General features: G+C 50.1%; 1 protein-coding gene across 1 annotated transcript; it reads right to left on the bottom strand.

Annotated features, from left to right (window-relative positions):
- Nucleotides 1–8: 8 nt before the first annotated feature.
- On the bottom strand, nucleotides 9–19,572 carry SF3A1 (splicing factor 3a subunit 1). The gene is made up of 16 exons (XM_036874982.1): nucleotides 19,384–19,572; nucleotides 16,540–16,661; nucleotides 11,748–11,955; nucleotides 10,319–10,576; nucleotides 8,170–8,244; nucleotides 7,292–7,442; nucleotides 6,714–6,907; nucleotides 5,619–5,736; nucleotides 5,170–5,355; nucleotides 4,325–4,446; nucleotides 3,978–4,223; nucleotides 3,212–3,419; nucleotides 2,575–2,729; nucleotides 1,437–1,538; nucleotides 1,252–1,323; nucleotides 9–521 (listed from the first exon to the last, which is right to left on the bottom strand). Exons 1-16 carry the CDS (start codon nucleotides 19,444–19,446, stop codon nucleotides 420–422), a joined length of 2,382 nt encoding a protein of 793 aa, XP_036730877.1. The 5' UTR covers nucleotides 19,447–19,572; the 3' UTR covers nucleotides 9–419.
- Nucleotides 19,573–19,606: the final 34 nt, after the last annotated feature.

Genomic DNA, 19,606 nt, shown 5'->3' with positions numbered 1-19,606 from the left:
ACATTAACTTCACGAGAAGGGTCGGAGAGGTTTATTAGCCCATGGCAAGATACAAAATGATTCATGATAACAACGATATTCTACCAGCCAAGTGTCACTTGGCACTATGATAACATCCTATAGGACATCCCTGGTTTCACATTTCCTAATGGGCTACCTGAAGAAATGACCCCTCAAATCAAGACCCAAACACAAAGGGATTCCAGGGGTCACTGGGGAGGAGAATGCCTGAGAAAGCCCTCTCTGATCAATGTGGGGAGGGAGTGGGGGGAAGGAAACTCTGCAGGACAATTTGGATTTCCAAACTTAGTAAGAGGGAAACAAATGCGCAAGGCAGGGTCTCCTGGGTCTGGGACAGGGGTAGGGGACAGGAGAGGCAAAACAGCAGTAGTTGGGACCTGACAGCAGGTTTCTCTCTTCTACTTCTTCCTCCCGCCTCTCTCTTTGAGCGCCAGGTGGATGATGGCACCATTAGCCATGTTGTAGTAAGCCAGCGAGTTGGAATCCTTGATGAAAATGCCCTAGAAAACAGATGGAGTGCCTCAGCCCAGGGCAATCTGGCCTTGAACCCAGAGAGCAGCCTCACAAGTCCCGACACTCTGAACTTAGCAAATACAAGGGCTTGAAGGAAGGTGGGGTGGGAAAGGGAGTGGCACAGGGCAGGAGTGAAGGTCTCTGGTTCCTCCCACAATGCTTTGCTCTTCCTTCCTTCTGACCAAGCCATGCTGTCAACACCCCAAAAATCTGGCCCTGACAAACCCCATGGAATTTTGACTCTCAAATCATAAGACCTTTAGAGATCAACAGCCTCACTTTACAGAGGAGGAAACTGAGGCCCGGAATGGGGATTTGTCAAAGTCCAAAAAGGGAGAACACAGCAGTCCTGTGTGACCTGGCAGGCACCAAGGTGAGCTGGACTATCACCTTTGTGTCCAAGCACAAAGCCAGGCTACCTGAGACCACACTGACTGGGATGGCTCTACCACTGGGACAGAAACCTACCAGAGCACTCTGAAGTCTGGTCCCCAGATGTCACTGAGGCATTCAAACCCGATACAAGACTGTGCCGTGACCCCGCCAGAGCCTCACCCTGTCAGACTAACCTGCCCCAGCACCCCCCACCAGCATCAACACTTCCAGGATGGACTCAAATGACCACACCCAGGTGTCCCCCAACTCCTCTGATTCCACAAGGGATTTATTAGCTTCTTGGACAACAGAGGGGGCAAGGACTACAGACACCCAACTCACCTCATACTGCAGCTTCTGTTTCCCTGCTGGCATGCCCGTGGCTTCGTGAATCTTCACCTTGATGACAGAGACCTATGGGACCGAGGAGAGGTCAGTCACCTCTTGCTAAGGTCAGCTGCAGGAAGCTTCCCCCTGACTCTCTGTTTCCCCTGTACCTGATGCCAGTTGGGGACAGCAACTCATACCTGGTCTGTGAGTGGGAGGGTGAAGACCAGCACCTGTCCGTTCAGCTTCCATTCCGTCTTATCCTGCATGTTGGGCACCTGGACTTTGATGGACACTGGACCCTGCAAAACAGGAGGTGGCCATTATGCCTGGGGAGCCCTGAGTCAATCAGGAACTACGCTCTCCTGTTCCTGGGCCAGTCGAGACAATGTCACCTGTCCATCAGGGCTCCTGGACTCTGGCCTGTTTCACTACTGACACCACTTGTGACATAGAACAAATCACTCCCCCTTTTCAAGAATTGGTTTCCCTTCTTTAGAACGATCCCTGCCTACTGGTAAGGCTGGAGCTGAAGAAGAGGCATGAAAGTGCTCTGCAAGGCTCAAGAAGTACCACAGGGGAAAGAATATGAACTGCGAGGTCAGAAGATCTGGGTTCCCAACTCAGCTTCCCTGCTAACTAGGTCTCTCTGAGCCTCAACACCATGTCTGTAAAGCGGCTGATCACAACTGCTGGATGGTGATGTTGTGAGCATTCAACAGACCAAGTACTGTAAAATGTGTGGCTCTGCCCCAGCACTTGAGTAGGTACTCAAGAAATGGAAACTACCATCAAAAAGGAAAAAAGAAAAAAGATTTGGTCAAATGCACTGGCGGGGGGGTGGGGGGAGCTGGGAATGTTTCTGCCTCCTCACTGGAGCTTTCCCAGGCACCAGCAGTGCCAAGGTTCCCAGCTCTTATTTCTAGTACCCCCACAGGATCCCCACAACACACCATCTCCTAAGGGCTGGACCTGAGGCAAAGGCCACCAAGAAATTAAGAATCGCACTCAGGATTCCCTCCAGTGTCCAGAACCCCTTTCACACCTGAGTCCTACTGCCTGTGCAGCTGGGTGTCCCTGCTGGCCTCTGCGACAGTTCACACCAGGCGGACTACTGACAGCTGTCTGCTCCTCTGGCTGCTGACCCCCCCATCTAGTGTGTGCTCAGAAGCTTCACGGGCCTCCAGTGGCTGACCCAGGTCCCAGAAGCCAAAACCATGGAAGAATAGGGTGGGCCAAGGAGCGTGTGACTGGGGCAGGACTGGACACCGCCCCCGCCCACCCTCCCCCCGCCCATCTAGATACTCCAGGCTGTGGGCAGCACTCTGAGATGCATACCTTGTTTCTGCGCAGAAACTCCTCCTCTGGCATGAGGCTGTCCTCGGTCTTCAGTTTCTTGGAGGCAGGCTCATCTTCCATGGGAGGTGGGGGGTGGACAGGCGGCATAGGGGCTGGAGCTGGGACGGGTGCCACAGGCGGTGCGGGCACGAAAGCTGCAAGGACAGGAATAAGCAGCCACGTGAGTGGGAGGAAGGGCCCAGGACTCAGGGCTGGTGAGAGTGAAAAGGGGAGATTGCAAAGGTTTCCCATTTCTCCCAGAGGTGTGAAGGACCACTCCTTGCTGAGTCTGGCAGCCAGTAAGTTCCCTGGCAGGGGGACCTGGGAGACTGCCCAGATTGGGTAGCAGGAAACTGAAGGAGGGGCAGGACCGATGGATGGAACAGGTGGCAGCCAACAGCAAGCATCATCAGGCCTCTGTGCCTGTCCAGGCTGACCCCTCTGGGTGCACAGACCCCAGCTCTGCCATATCAGCCTACCTCCCCCAGGAGCCGTAAGCCCCTGGCTCCCAGCTCAGGGATCTCTCACATGGTGAACTCAAGGCTCTCCTTTGAGCTGGACCACCAGCTGGAACAGCTGGCACTACCATCAGCCACTGCTCTGCTCAGGGCTTGGCCTGTAGTCCTGACCCACTGACCTGTCGGCACAATCATGGGTGGTGGGCGGGGTGCCATGATAGGAGGGGCCGAGGGAGGCATGGGCACCACGTTGATCCTGGGCGCGTGGATGATCGGTGGCATGGGGGCGATCACCGAGCCTGGGGGCAGTCGGACCACTGATGCCATCGGGGGTCGGGGCATGACGGGTACTGCAGACACAACTGTGGTACGGACAGGAGGTGGCATCTGTGGGGGTGAAGACCCACAGGTCACAGGAAGCCAAGGCTGCACTCTAAGAGCACACACAGCTGGCAACTGGCCACCTGCAGCTTTGAGGATGGGGCTGGATAGCTTCAACTCAGCCCCCTGGGGCTGAGAGTGCAGCCTCACACTGGGCCCTGACAGGAACTACGCTGAGAGAGGCCCAGGGCAACCCTCTTTCCACTTGGGACTCAACCAGCTGCTCTTGGCAAACACTGAGAGAGCCACTGAAGACACTGACCTCCATTTAGCCCCCTGGAGTCAGGCCAGCAGTCCTCCAAGACCCATTAAGCCCTCCAGCCCGTCCCTGACCCAAGCCTGCTTCTCACATTTGCCACTCGCCTCCCTCCCTGTTCCAAGCCTCCCACACAGATGGAAAATCAGGCTGGAGGTTCCCACTTCTAACTAAAGGGTTCTTTTTCTCTCGACTTGACCCACTCAGCGCTTGGGCCCGCTGTGAGATAGCTGCCCTTCTCAGCCTGCAATGTCTAACCCCAAGAACCCAGCTCTGAAAGACCAGTCACAGGGTGGCTGCTGGCTAACCGCGGGTGGCCGGGGCACCGAGGTAATGGGTGGGGCTGAGCTGGGGATGTTGGTGGCTGAAGACGGAGGTGGTGGCTGCTGGGGGATTTCATTGGGCTTGCTGGGGCCAATCTTCTCCTTGGTATCATCTTCTGGCACCAAGCCCTTAGCCTTGTGGATGGCCTCAATCTGCTCCTGGAGGGTGATATTGGCCTGGGCAGCCTGCTGGGTCCGGGCCATGCTGCCGGAATGACCATCCCAGGTCACCTGCATGGGAAAGCAAAGCCACAGCTTGTCAGGGCTCCTGGAACTGAGCCCAAGTGTGAGTCTGACGGCAGGGAAAGCACTAAAAGTCATCTGAGCTGCACCTTTTCCTCTGGCTTCTGGATCTCCTCCTCGCCAATCTTCTTACCAATGGCCGTTTCCTCTACACCAAAGATGTCGGTACGCCGCTCAGCCAGCTGTTTCAAGCTGCTCTCAATATCCAGGCCTGGAAATAGTCACAGAACGGAGGCAGGGGACAGAAAGGGGAACTAAACCAGATGCCCTTCTGACAACACAGCAGCTCTACTGGTGCAGGGTGGAGGCTGTTCTCATGGGACAAGGCTATCTCTGGGTCCCAATACAGCACGTCTGTCCTCTGAGCCTAGGGAAGGCTGCCCAACGAGCACTAAGCCTGTAAACCAGGGCTTGTCCAACCCCTTGACTTACAAAAGGCAACTGAGAAGACAGGGTCACGTGAGTGGCGTGGAAAGTAGCAGAGTCAGGACTAAAAGCCTGGTCTCCTGCCTCCAGGACAGTTTCCTCCCTCCCTATCATGCTGCTTCTCACACACAGTCAAGGCACCAGGTCTCATTTCAAGGTGCTCAGTGTACTCCAGCCATCAGAGCCTTCATTCTAAGACAGCCCTGAGAGTGAGCACCTCTCCCAGCTGTAGTCAGATCTTGCACTAGGACGCCAATGGACACATGCTATCCACATCAGGTGCCTACCTTTGGAAGAATCCCTATGAAGAGTCCTTCTAGAAAATGGGAAGTTATTTTGTAGTGTCATAGGCTGCACCTATCCTCAAAAGCTTTTATTGACCTCAATTGTTACCTTCTATGCTTGATTAAAGCATAAAGTTGATCAGAGATTCCCCATGGGCCAAAGTGAGTTGGGGCTGAGTCAAAGAAGGGGTGTGGACAGAGTGGGAGATGCCCCCCAACCTCACCTGGTGCGTACACCTCATCATCACTCTGCTTCTCACGAATGGAGCGATCTCGCTGCTCCAGCCAACGGGGGTCAAGAAGCCCAATGCGCATGTGTTCCTGCATTTTGCTGGCAGGGATCTTCTCCCCAGTGATGGGGGACACGAGATATTCATCTGGAGCAGGGGCTGGAGGCAGGGGCTTGGAAGCTAAAAAGCAAGAGATTCTTGAGTGAGAATACTGGGTGGCAGCCCAGGTTAAGAGGGTGCTATTTCATTTGTGCACCATCCATTCAGTGCCACGCTGTACCTGGCACTATGCATTGCACCAGAGCACCAGCGATGACGAAGTCCCATTCCCCATCGTGAGGCCTATGACAGAGGAGCTATCAATGCCTTTATGACAAGCCACCTCGAGCCCTCCTAAAAATGGACAGGTCTGAGGAACATGAGGGCAGAGGAGCAGAACCAACCTTTTGGGTCATAGTCCTTCCGGACAATGACCTGGTCTGGAGTTGGGGGCAGAGGCGGTGGCATGGGTGTCTCTGGAGGTGGGGGCACTTTCTGCCCTTCTTCTTCATCATCTGAACCCTGAAAAGCAAAGTAGTGGCAGGACTCAGAGAGGGGATGAGAAGCCACCTCCCTGCAGCTGAGCCCTGGTGGCTCTCAGGGTGGCAAAGAGCCTAGGCCCCTGCCGGTCAGCACCCATGTGCTAAGCCTCCCAGGGCAGCCGAGGCCAGCCGGCAGCTGGCCAAGCTGCTTCCTCACAGCATGAATGGGAGGGCTGGGGGCCGTGGTGCTAACACTCTGCCCAGGCATTTCCAGCAGCTGGCACCAGGCAGTCACAGGAGGCCAACGGCACTTAACGTGATGGAGAGGGGTGCGGGGAACAAGTCTGTGTTCAATGGTAGCTGCTCAAGAAGCAATGCTGGGAGGGAGAGAAAAAGTCAATTCCCAGACACACGTGCCTTTATTCTCAGGCTGCACACAAATTCTTTCCGAGGGGAGGAAAGCAGTTTGGCTCTGGAGACTCTATGCCTGCTTGGAGAGCCTGCCTCGATGGGGGTAGAGGAGGCCAAAAGCCACTTAGCAAAGCTCTGGAGGACTTCCCTGGAGGTCCAGTGGTTAGGACTCCGTGCTTCCACTGCAGGGGGGATGGGTTCGATCCCTGGTCGGGGAACTAGGATCCCGCGTGCCACACGGTGTGCGCCCCCACCCAGAAAAAAAGAAAAGCTCTGGAAACTGCTGATCATTTGGGCCTCAGCGCAGAAGCGTCAAAGTACAGGGTATAGAGGTTTCCCTAACTGAGAGCCAGCCTGGGGTCGGTAGTGAGCAGGGCCTCTGGGCAAAGGAGGAAGGTCACAGAACAGGGCCAGCACAGCTTTCAGATCCTTGCCTATGAATGAATCTTTGTTGCCTGAGCTGGAAAGAGGCTCTGTGCTGCCTGGGCTTGGGCAGCTACTCAGCCAGGACTCCTTCAGGAACCCACACTTCCTTTCAAGATTCACAAGGGAGCTGGACTTCTCTGGAGGAGAGCACCCCCATCTTCTTGGGCTCCAGGAGCATACCTCATCCATGTCTTGCACTTGGGTGTCCTGGTCCAGCTGGGACGGAGGCTCCTCCGCCTTCTCCTGTTTCTCGTCCTCCTCATCAGACTCGACCTCCATCTCGACCTCCTCACTCTCCCCAAACTTCTCGTAGCGCTCCTGAATGAGGATTCGGGCCCCCAGCTCCTCTGGGGTGGTGGGGGGAGGGAAGTTCCCTGGCAAAGGGTGAGCCAGAGTCAAAGGCAGGGTTCCACAGATGCTCCTTATCAAAGCCCCATCTATCTGCCCTCTCCACACTGTCAACTCTCTGAGGGCTGGGACTGTCTGATACCTCTCCTATCTCCAGAGGCCCACCCGTTGGGCCATTATTGTCAGGCACGATAATATTTGTTCAATTGGGTTTAACTGGGGCAATGTGGTAGAAGTGAAGTCTTCCAGAAGCAGAGAAGAAACAGATGCCCACAGAACCCTCTGAGGGATTCTGCTGCTCCTTGGGGACAGCTGGAAGAGATCTCCCAGGATGGCTCCAAGCTCCTGGCTCCCCTAACTGGAGTCACAGACCTACCTTCCTCATAGACCTACCTTCCTCATAGACCTACCTTGCTCATTGGGTTGGAAGTCCACTGTTTCCACCACCACAAAATCATGCCAGTCAATCTGAGCATAGGCCACCCGTTCCTTTTCCTTCTCCTCCTCTTCCTTCTTCCTCTCACGCTCCTGAAACTTGGCCCACTCCACTCGATAACATACCTGAAGGGATGGGAAACAGCATGGTGCTGAGCTGAATCAGAGTCTGCTCCTGAGGAGGCTATCATCTCCAAGGTCTTCACCAAAGCCAACGTCTCCTTCAGAACAGGAAGCTGATCTGCCCATAAAGGGGAACTTCCTGGGGCAGACTATGGTATTTGTATCTGGTTTCAGCCAGGCTTAGAGTTTGGACAGGATGAAAATATGACATGCCACAGGGACCTTCTGTCTGGGGCCCAGAGAGACCTTTTGTCTGGGCAGCTGTTTGTTATAACCTCAAAGTTTTCTGCTTCAGTTGGTGAGTGGCTAGCAAACTCCCTCCCAGAAGTTTGCATGACAACCAAGTGCCCACAAAAGCAGCAGCAGTCTGAAAGCCTGCAAAACAGAAGCCTCAAGCAGCCACCCAGAACAGCCAGCACCAATATGCCCTCTTTCTTCGACTCTGAAAACCCGGGACTTCAAAAGGCAGTTGTCACCAGAGAACCCGTTCAAAAGCTGGCTTCTAGCAACAGAAGAAAAGAAGAGACTGAAGCAGACAGCAGAGCAGAAAGTTGGGGAGCAGAGAATCCAGGTTTCTTGGTCTTTGTAGCCTCAAGGCCTTTCCTCCCACCACGACTGTGCCTGGAGCATAACAAGGTACTGGTTCGGAGCCTACTTCCGAACACACAACAGAACCCACACAATGTAACGTTAGTGCCGTCAGTAACTGGTTATAAGAAATTTAGTTTACCTGGTCCAAAACTTCCCGGGGGTTCTCTGCCTCTTTCTTGAGCTTGGTAAATAAGCCTTTGGGTGGAATCAAGATCTGAAACACAGAAGATTTAAAGCAACTGTCAGTGCAGCACAACATGGGACAAAGAAGTGGCCTTCCTGGGCCTGTGGAAAGGCACAGGAGAAAGGAAAGCATGGGATTCTGGGATCCAATCCCAGCTCCACTTGGCTGTGCAACTTTGGGCAAGTTACTCAACCTCTGTAACTTGGTTTCCTTCTACAAAATGGTGACACTGCCACTTAAAGTTGGCATCATCAACTTAAAAGGTTGCCAAGGGTAGCACGAAAGTATGCAAAACCACCACCAGATCACTGAGCATAGTCAGCACGTGATGACTGCTCTCAGGGGGCGGATCTGCCCTTTACCCTTCTGCACATGCCAAGAGGACCCCTGATGACTTTACTGAAGACTGCAGCCCACAGGCTCCACCTCCCTAGACTTCTATCCCCTGCTTTCTGTTTAGCATTTTCTCCATAGTATTTATCACCATCCGACATACACTGACGTTGCACTTGCTTGTTGCCCCTTCACTAGACCAGTCTCCACAAAGACAGGGATTTCTCTGTCTTCGGCTCACTGCTACATATCCAGCACCTAGAATAGTGTCTGACACTCAAAGCATATTTGCTGAGAGAACGAATGCTGGCTTTGTTTGAAACAGCCAATCTTTCCAACTGCCCCAAGCGTATCCACTCTCACTGGCAAAGCAGCTCAGCCCCACTCCATCCTCTCTGTCCTTCTTCCTCAGGAATTGATCTGCTCCTAGAATTCCCAGGCTTAGAGACACACCGGCGCCCTCAGATTAGAGTAATGAATGTCAATACCCAAATTCTGAAGGAGAAGGAATAGGAAGTTAACAGAATAAAAAGGAATCTGTGGACCTTTAACTCTGGAAGCAGTCCACTGAGAGAAATTAACCCAGGGCTCACTTAAAATTGATACTGTGTAGTTACAATAACCCTTGGGTCTTATGACTTGAATGATTGTTATTTCAGCTACTCTCCTAGCTTCTGGACTTCCTAAACACAAACATTTTTGTCATTCTTTCTAGTTATATACTTAAAGTGAATGAAGTTAGAGGAAATCATTACATAACCTTTCAAGTCAGATCTTTAACATATTGTTTCTAGATATCAAAAACAGATGTGCAAACCATGCCACTAAAAAGGAAAGACAACCTCCATTATGTATGTAGCAAGAAAAATGTTCCACAGGCATACCTATACCAGTGTACTTTTTAATAAATTAGCGATCTGATTATTTTAAATACCCGTATTGACTTGTCTGCATTCTTGATTGCAACAACGCAGCATGATAATTAAGATCTTAGGGTCTGGAATAAAAATGCCAGCACTCAAGTCCCTGCTCTGCAACTCCTTAGCTGTGCAACCCTGGTCAAGTTAACTTCTCTGTGCCTCAGTTTCCTCTTCTGTAAAATGAATATAATAACAGTGGCTACCTTATAGGTTATTAGGGATTAAATGAGAAGATACTACATAATATAAGTACTCAATACTGGCTACACTTATTTATTTTAAATTGCTTCCCAATGCCTATTTAAATGATACTTCTAATTCAAGGTACTTTTTAGGGTGGAAAACAACAGAGGTTTCAGAGTCAAATGTTGGTTAAATCTCAGTGCAGCTACTTACTAGCTGAGAGACCACAAGTAAGTACTTCACCTCTCTGAGCTTTTTGAAATAGGAAGGAAAACACTTACCTTATGGATTCTTGTGAGAATAAAATTAGGTAATAATAGGAGGCAACTATTAAGAGCTTGCCTCTTCTCAAGCCCTACTGAGGCAACCGAACATTTAAATGTACATAAAAGCAACTAGCACCACTTGGCCTTATCACGCAGCAGGCACTCACCTAATGAGTTATCAATCACGCGTTTCCTTTCTCTTTAGAAACAGCAGTCTACGTTGCATTTACTAGGAAAACTGAATAGAAATCAAGATTTTATACTGAACTGGGATTTTTAACATCTGCTTGGGGGCCCCACAGAGGAGCGGGATCCTTGCAGACAGTGAGTGGATAGAGTGCTGATGGTAAGATGCCTTCCTTCCCTGGGCCCAGCACCCCGGCCCCCGTCCTGCCCAGGCACCTTGGTATACTGTTCCACCAGCTTCGTAAAGTAGTTGAAAAGGCTGTGTTGCGGGCGAAGGAAGTCAAACTGGTAGTTGCGCTGCTCTTTCTGCATCAGCTGGGTCAGAAACTGGCGCCCATTCCTGGCCACAAACTGAGCCGTCAGCTTCACCACGTCCAGGTCGAAGGCTGAGATGGAGGGGGGGTCTGCAATGAACTCGAACTCGGGAGGGGGCTCTTTGGGCACGATGGTCTCTTGGATCACTTGGGCTTGAACCTAAGATGCAAAGGGAATGTGAGGCAAGAGGCACAGGGGTGGAGAGAATCCAGAGAGGGGGCGGGGACGCACCCCCGGCAGACGGCACAGACCTCTACACTTCTAATCACGCACACGCCACTGGCACGTGGTGTGAGAGAATCCTAACTCACAAGGGCACCGATTTCTTGGCCAACTGTAGCCTCGACTCCCTACATGGCTTTCTGAATGAGAACCGAGTCCCTCTGTATCTCTACTGCTGCCTTGAAACTGAGGACCAAAACTGCGTGGCAGAAGATCTAACAGGAACATAGCTTATGAAACCCCGCCCAAGGGAGACAGAGGATGTAGTAAGCCCTACATGTGTGCAGAGGACCCCACTGGACAGAAGACTTCCACGTTTGTTACCTCATCTGGCCACTACACGAACCACAAGGTGGACAGAACTAGTACTGTGAATTCTTTTTATAGATGAGGAAACTGAGATCACCTGAGGTCCTAGGAGTAGTAAATTGCAACACAAGGTCTCAGAACCTACTCCAACCTTTACTTCCCACTGTAAAACAAGGGGCAGCCTTTGCCACCATGGCTCAGGAGTGAAGCAAAGAGAAAGGACCAGTCCAGGTCTACACAGGAGGCAAAATGTGAGGGCCCTTCCTGTCCTCACTGATAGCCCTAATCATCCCTAGTGCTAAGGGGGTATTAGGGCAGGCCAGAAAGAGAGGCCCTGGCAAGGTGAGACAGTAGAGAGGGATGCAGAAGAAGGGGTCCACAAGCCACACTGCAGCACTGCCCTCATGCCATGGTCAAGGAAAAGAGTAGGAACTGAGAGCATGGACTTTAGGGTCCTGACTCTGTGGCCTTGGGTAAATTGTGCTTCCCTAAGCCTCAGATTCCTCATCTGAAAAATGGTCACTTTACTGGCCTCCTCATGCAGCCCCTGTGAGGCACCAATGAGACAAGGCTCCCAAAGCACTGAGCACAGAGTGTGACAGGCAGCATTCAGCAAATGCCAACTGTCAGCAACACTTTGCTGTGTGAGCCTCAGCATCTGCCTCTGTAAGATGGGGATAAAGACCTCAAGTTTCTCCCTGGGTGGTTGTGAGGTCTCGACAGCAGAGTTCATTATCTTCCCCTCCCTGTCCCAGCCTCCCTCAGCCCTGGGGAAGCAAAGGGAGGGGCTGGCTCCAACCTTCTGGGGCAGCTGCTGCTGGGTGGCTTGCTGCTGCTGCTGCATGACCTTGGGGATGGCAGCCGAGGGCTCCTGGGCTTTCCCCTCCTTGAACTCGCTGACCTTGTGGCGGTAGTAGGCATGGTAAGGGTCATTGGGGTTCAGGAAGTTGAACTTGGGGTTGTTGATCTCGTTCTGTCGTATCCTAGCTTCAAATTCAGGTCCGTTTCTAGAAAAAGGAAAAAAGAGAAGCATTAATACCACAACCCTTGCAGCTGCTCAGACCAGAACACTGCCAATGCAAGCCCCATTCTTGCCATCACCTATCACTCAAACTAGCCCGTCCCTCAACACAGCAGAGGTCCTCTTCGAGACTCCTGGCATCAGCGGCCAGTGCCCCCTGCCTCCTTCGGCCTGCGCAGGCCTCCTCTACCACAGGGTCTCCAGACCTCCATCATTCCTGCAGCTCCTCTGCCAGTCTTGCCATTTCCAAAACCATCTGGACTATTGCTTTTTTCTTTTAATAAAATTTATTTACTTTAAAAAATGTACTTAAGAAGGCATGGGAATTCCCTGGTGTCCAGTGGTTAGGACTCCGTGCTCTCACTGCCGAGGGCCTGGGTTCAATCCCTGGTTGGGGAACTAAAATTCCACAAGCCATGGCACAGCCGGGGCGGGGTGGGAAGGCAAGTATTACTACTTCAGATAAAAATCATTATGGCTTTACTAACAAAAGGCAGTCATAAAATTCAATACAATGAAAACAAAGTAACATGGTTAAAGTTTAGCTGAAGTTTGCTGAGACTGAGGCCAGTTCTCTTAGTTAAAAGTGGGATGACTAAGTGCTGGGGAGGTATTAAAAGATATGCTAGCACCAAAGTGAGACTTTGTCCTTTGGGTAACAAGAAGGAAGAAAAAAAATATGAAATTTAATGGGATTTAATGCCTTGTCCAAATATTGGCTAAAATCACCTCATTTACTACTGGGTGAGGCTCATATAGGAACACTGTTCTCCAAGGACCGCATCTGTGCTGCTGCATAAGGCGCATTCACATGACAGGGGAGTGGTGAGAACGGCAGGGAGGTCCCCATCTCTCTCTGTATCTGGAATAGTTTCCCACATACACCCTATGTCCCCAATTTGTATGCATTTTTTAAAAATTAATTTATTTTTTATTTTTGGTTGCACTGGGTCTTCGTTGCTACACGCGGGCTTTCTCTAGTTGTGGCGAGTCGGGGGTTACTCTTCATCGTGGCGCGCAGGCTTCTCATTGCGGTGGCTTCTCTTGTTGCGGAGCACGGGCTCTAGGAGCGCAGGCCTCAGCAGTTGTGGCACATGGGCTTAGTTGCTCCGCGGCATGTGGAATCTTCCCAGACCAGGGCACGAACCCGTGTCCCCTGCATTGGCAGGCAGATTCTTAACCACTGGGAAGTCCCCCAATTTGTATGCCTTTAAACCCTCAGAATGAAAAATGTCTCTCTCATGATGTGTAGGGAACCCTGATTTTTTTAAAGAATCCCAACAGTAATATTTCAAGGTGTCACACATCCACAACATCTATGGAAGTGAACTAAACTTAAAGACACAAGATGTGGACACATTCAAGTTTTGGGTTCACTACTGACTCACCAAGTTACCAAACTTCTCTTTGACTCAATCTCCCATGCGTAAAATATGGCAAAAACCACCTTCTCTCCCTACTTTGAAATACTGAGAAAATCGAATTAGTTAATGAGACGCCAAAGTCTTTTTGAATCATACAGTGGCCTGCAAATGCCAGGGACTGTTACTCCTATGAAGGCTAGAAGGGGCTGTCCTATAAAGATGAGAGATGATCTGGGGGGCTTCCATCACTCCTCTGACCAGAGCCCTGCACTCAGAGGTGCCCCAAACACACCAAAGGACAGCTCCAGAGGCTGGTGGCACCCGGGTCACTCCACTTTCATACCCTGGCCCTGTCAGTTGAAGACAGGGCAGGACACAGGGTGCAGGTGACGCTGTGCCCCAGTTTAGCCACCATGGCAGTGGTCATCAGCACCCTGGCTAGCTCCTCCACAAGTTCTGGTCACACTCTGCAGCGTGACTAACACCATGAGGTCTGAATGTGACAATGCATTAGTCCAGCTGAAACCCCATGCTTGAGGAAGAAGCATTCTTCCACCCTCTTAAATAATGCAAACCACACAAGGAGGAGGGTAAATGTGCATTTAAATATGGCTAAACTAGGCCACCATACAAAGGGCTGCTAGAAATAGGGGCTCTGGTTGTCTCCTCTACCACTGCCTCCTAAGCCATAACCTCACATCTGGGAACAATCTGAAATACAAAACAACAAGAACGCAGGCATGTTCATTCCAAGCTACTCTGTTGCTTTAAATTAGCTTAATGTTAATTTTAGAATTATATTTTCTAACACAAGGAATAGATTTCAGCAGAAAAAGACATGATTCTGACTCAACCTAGCTGGTGGGACTTTTTAAGAGTAATTTCCCTTAATTTCTTGACAGGAAAATGCAGGGAAGGGAAGACCAAACCTAGAGAGAAAAAACTCCTTTTGGAAAACCACACTGGGTTGGTGATTTTTTACTCTATGCTCAATCAATCAATACATGTGAACCCAACAGAAGTAAAGCAGAGGGTCCTGCATGTTTGCTTTTAACCCAGAGTGAGATGCTGCTCTGTCCCTTCATTGCGACGTAAACAAAAGCAAGTCCACAGATTTCAGAAATGCCTACAAGGCAATCACCATAGTCAAAAATAGATCTAGAGATGTGGACATATAGATTTATTATTAACGGAACTTGGAGAGATTCTTATTTTTGTGGCTGGCACAAAATTATTGGAAAGCTACTTGGCAAAATAAGAAATATTTAAAAATGCTCTTTTAGCCAGTAATGTGCCACACAGAATTTTCTTCTAGGAAAACAATCTAAAAGGGAAAGAAAATGCTCAGAGACTTCCCCATAGCTTCGTTTGCCAAACTGAAATGTTGGAAACAACTTCAAAGGAAAATACAGAGGAGTCAGCCAAGTCAAGGAAGGCCCATCACCTTAACATGGTGCATCCTTTCCAGAGAGGACCATGCAGCACCAGGAGACCATGGACCAACACAGGAAAATGCTTACAATACAGTGCAAATGGAAAAAGCAGGATATGAAAGTATCTCTACTAGTATTACAAGAATCTAAAAAAGGATGCCAAGGGCCAGAAGGAAAAAGTGAAAACAGCTAGTAGAAGCTATTCTGGTCACGAGACTGTGGTGATTCTTCCTCTTACACTCTTTTCCTATTTATTGTTTTAAATAGGAAAACATATCAGGAGGTGGACTTCCCTGGTGGCACAGTGGTTAAGAATCCGCCTGCCAATGCAGGGCACATGGGTTCGAGCCCTGGTCTGGGAAGATCCCACATATTGCGGAGCACCTAAGCCCACGCGCCACAAATACTGAGCCTGTGCTCTAGAGCCCGCGAGCCACAACCACTGAGCCCACGTGCCACAACTGCTGAAGCCCATATGCCTAGAGCCCGTGCTCTGCAACAAGAGAAGCCACCGCAATGAGAAGCCCCTGCACCGCAACAAAGAGTAGCCCCCGCTCGCCACAACTAGAGAAAGCCTGCACGCAGCAATGAAGACCCAACGCAGCCAAAAGTAAATTAATTAAAAAAAAAAAAAAAATCAGGGGACAAGGGGAAGAATGAGCATTGCTATGAAATATTAAACTTATAAACACAACACCTGCTGCCCTAAATCTGACATGGCCTAATAATGTTCAATCAAGCACAGAGCTGTTTTAACCCAATATCCAGGTTGGTCAAAGCCTTTGAAATGTGAAAGGTTAACCCGCATGGAGCCTGACACAGTGAAAGACATCAACCAGAGTAACCTCTTTCTATGTTTCATTTTATAAAGAGGTTGAGAAAGGAAGGACCCATATGTTAAATGATGTATCATGATGGGGATGCTGCCTCAGGGTCAAGGTGTGGCTCCCTGGAGAGCATATGCCCTGACTGAGGGCAGCAGTCTGCTCAGGCCAGCGACTGCTTCCATGCAAGGAGCCGTCCAATTCATCAAGAGAAGCCAGAAATCCAGATTTACTGTGCAATCTCATTTTTAAACAGTGACAACTAATTCAAAAGTTAAAAAAATATATATTGTTGAGAATGAACAAAAAGATCTGTAGGCTGGATGTGGCCTGCTGGCTGCCAAAGGAATACTTGAAATGCCCTAAACTAAGGGACGGTTGACCTTTGGAGTCAAGTGGCCATGAAGAAGACTCCATCTGAGGAAGTGTAATGGGGAGGAACAAGAGGAGATCAAGCTGATTTCCATGCCATCTGAGGTAATAGCTACATGATGTACCCGAACTGCACTCAGTCCCCTCACCCCTGCCTCACAACAATTCTGAGGTGGTATTTTATTCCATTTTGCAGATGGGTCAAAGGAAATGCAGTCCTTGCACAATGAGAATGATCAACTCCCTTTTGTCTTCCTAAGACCAGTAGCTCAGATACAGACACACATTACCCATGACAAAGCAGTTTTCCAGGTATTTCCTCAGGCTCGGTTTGGAAGCACAGGTTCTTGGTGACTCTGGAGCTGGGTGTGCCTTGTACTCTGCCACCGGCATACCATGTTAGAGATGCCAGTCCTGCCCACTGCCTACCTCACACCATGTTGTGGTTTTAGATGAGCTGACAGGCCTAAGCCAACAATACCACTCTAAAAACCCAAGTGTTACCCTTGTGCAAATTCAGGAGCTCTTGATGCTAAAATCTACCCGTGACCCACACGAGCAGGAGTAGCTATGTTACCTGGCCACGAAGCTGGCAGTCTTGTCAACGATATTCCTGACCTCTGGAGGAGGGTAAATAATACCCACCACTGGCTTGGAAGGGGTAGAATCCTCCTTTGAAGATGCTTCCTCTTCCGTGGGCTGTGAAAACAGGAAAAGGAAGGTCTTAAAGTTCCTGGCTTGGTGCCAGATGCCCACCATTAAACTCCTCTAGGATATTATTGAGAATACAGACTCTCCCGCCCAATTCATCGAGACTTTCCTCGAGTCAGGAACCTCTGCTCCAGAAGAGCCGCTCTCTCAACTGCTCTGTGCTTGCATGGGACTTTCCCAGGGAACCAATGAAAAGAGCAGCCTCCCTGGCTCCCCTCCAGCTAGAGCATCTCTGTGACACTGGGAATCTGCATTTTTACCAAGTGTCCATGTGATTTAGATGGAGGGGGGAAATCTAACCACGTTCTGAGAAACCACATTCCAGAATCCAGAAGGCCATGTCTGTATCCCCACCCTTGGATGTGCCTGGTACGGGATATGTAAGAACTGTCTGCTGAATAAAGAAATGGGAAACTCCTTGCTGGCCACTTCTGCTGCCTTGAATGCCCTTTCCCTCCGCATCCATCCCATAGTCTAAACCGTCACTTAATGTTCAAATGTTAATGTAAAATGTACTCAACATTAACTGCCCCATAAATTCCAATATTCTTTCCTCACCAGCTTCTTCCCCTTAGTAAACAAAGGGTCAAGTCTCTCATTTTAGAAAAACAAATTTTCTCCCCTGCCTTCATGTTCCTTTCTGCTACTGCCTTCTCCCCACCCTCCTCTGGTAGCTAAACAGCCTGAGTTCTCTCAGCCTTGCCATTCCCACTTGCTCACCTCCCATTTGATCCCCCTTCATTTCAAGTGCTCATGCCAAAGTCAGAAATGACGGCCTACAGCCAGCTACATCGGTTATCTGGCTGTGTGACCAGTGACCGCTCTTTCACAAAACTCTCAACTCCCAGGTCCCATTCTCACCTGTATTTCCTTCTTGCTCACCATTCCATCCAAGGTTCTCTCCTGGCTCCTGTTTCACCTCCTGCCCTCTAGTGTTAGGGGTCCCCAAAATTCTGTTCTTGGTTCTCTTCACACTATACACACTGTCCTCAGTCAGGCACTTACAAAATGTCCTCCACTTCCCCTAGCACCTGTAGGCTGAACCATTCTACCCACATCAACGTCCCACATCACTCTTATGTGCCACACAGCTTTAGATCCAGCAGTCCTGGGCACTTTCATCTCTAACCGCTTTCCTCATGAACGGCCAACCATGCCTCCAGTCATCCAGGGCAGAAACGTGGGTCTCTTCTCCCTTCCTCAGCCTACATGTTCAATGATAAGAACATTTATCAAGCACAGAGTAGGTTCCATATACTTTCCTAAGCACCTTAAGCATATTAAATCTATAACCCTTACAGAGCCCTAAGAGATTAAGTACCCTTATTATTATATTATTGTCTTGTCATTTTACAGATTGACAACTGAGAAATGGAGACCTTAACTGGCCCAATGGCAGAACCAGGATTCCAATGTAACACTTTGGAGGGAGAGCCTGCACCATCAGCCCTTTTGTGATTTGAGCTTGCCCATCCCCTCTGTCCCATGCCCCAGCCACAATCTAGGCCAGGCTCTCAACATCTTTTGAATAACATGACTAACCTGTCCTCCTAGCAATTCTCCCCATCACTGTTTACCTGAATTTCTGAAATACAAATATGTCACTATCCGGCTTACATCCCTTCCTTTTCTCCCAATAGCCTGCCAGGAAAAGTTCAAATCCCCAGAAATACACCTCTTAACCACCACTTTCCCAACCCTATGCTTTAACCTTCTTTACTCTTGACAAGAGGCACCATCTGATTCCCACCTTGGTATCTTGGCACTTATCTGGTATTACCTTGGTTATTTTTCCCCAAGATACTGGGAAAATGCCAGGGATACATAGGTACTTGCAGTGGTCAGCATACAGGATGTGCTCAATAAATGTTTGCTGAATGAATAAAGAATGGTGTTTCCCTTCCCAATCACCTATCTGGTGAACTACTGATTCATTCTTCTAAACGCAATTTACCTTTCATGCCGGTGGGCTTCACCTACCTTAGTCTCACCTATATCCCACCAAAGCAATGTTGATTAGAATTCCTGTCTCCTTTGTACTTGATACTTATATCACACTGCAATTACTGACCCACGTCTTTCCTCCTTAGCTGACTGAGATCTTTTGAAGGGCTGGCTGAAACTGTATCATTTATGGTAAATGAGGCAAAAACATTTATTGAGTATTCACTTATATCTGTCTCCCCACTAGTCTGTGAGCTCCCTAAATAAAGCAGGAGCTGCGATTCATTCATTCCGTCGGAGCCTGGCACGGTGTCTGGCTTAGAGTAAGCACTACACAGATGCTGAGAATTAACGTTCAAAGATGCACTGTGCAGGCTGGGAAATTAGGGACTCCTGAGCAAAGACTGGGGGCCGGTGGGCCCAATTAACACAGAAGACCGGTGGATGCGCTGGATCCGTGCTTCTCAAACTTTAATGAACCACCTTGGGATCTTGTTAAAATGCAGATTCTGATTTAAAAGGTCTAGGGTGGAAACTCAGAATTTCTAATAAACTCCCAGGTGATGCTAGCCGGTCCGCGGACCACACTTTGAGAACTACTGTTCTAACAGGCTTGTTTCGCTAACAGAAGGTAGGCGGGAAGCGCGCTGCCTCCTGGGACCTGGAGTCCCTCCAAGCCCTTCCAAACCGCCGTTTCTTCCTGCACGAGTAAAGAGGGCCCGCGCCCGAGGGGAGGGCCCAGGTCGAGGTGCGGGGGTCGCGGTACCTGTTTGGGCTCGGTGGCCGCGGGCGGCGGCGGGGGCACCGCCTGCACGGGTCCGGCCGGCATGACTGCGACGCTCAGGGCTGCCAGTCCGCCTCTGTATAGGTGAGCGGTGTGGCGTCAAAGCGGCTTCCCCGTACCAACAGTACAACAAGCTCGCAAGATGGCGGCAGCCAAGCAAGTCTTCGCCGAGGGGGGGGGGGCGAGGCTGACGCACTTCCGGGGC

This window comes from Balaenoptera musculus, chromosome 14 (genome assembly GCF_009873245.2).
Source record: "Balaenoptera musculus isolate JJ_BM4_2016_0621 chromosome 14, mBalMus1.pri.v3, whole genome shotgun sequence".
NCBI lineage: Eukaryota > Metazoa > Chordata > Mammalia > Artiodactyla > Balaenopteridae > Balaenoptera > Balaenoptera musculus.
The sequence above is the reverse complement of the archived record's forward strand: the minus strand, read 5'-3'. Positions and strand labels throughout refer to the sequence as shown.

Excerpts from the sequence above, each read along its gene's own strand:
- SF3A1 (XM_036874982.1), bottom strand. The coding sequence starts at position 19,446 with ATGCCGGCCGGACCCGTGCAGGCGGTGCCCCCGCCGCCGCCCGCGGCC. Across the intron at positions 16,662-19,383 it reads CGGCCACCGAGCCCAAACAG|CCCACGGAAGAGGAAGCATC; the intron begins GTACCGCGACCC and ends CTGTTTTCACAG. Across the intron at positions 1,324-1,436 it reads CCCTCCCACTCACAGACCAG|GTCTCTGTCATCAAGGTGAA; the intron begins GTATGAGTTGCT and ends TCGGTCCCATAG.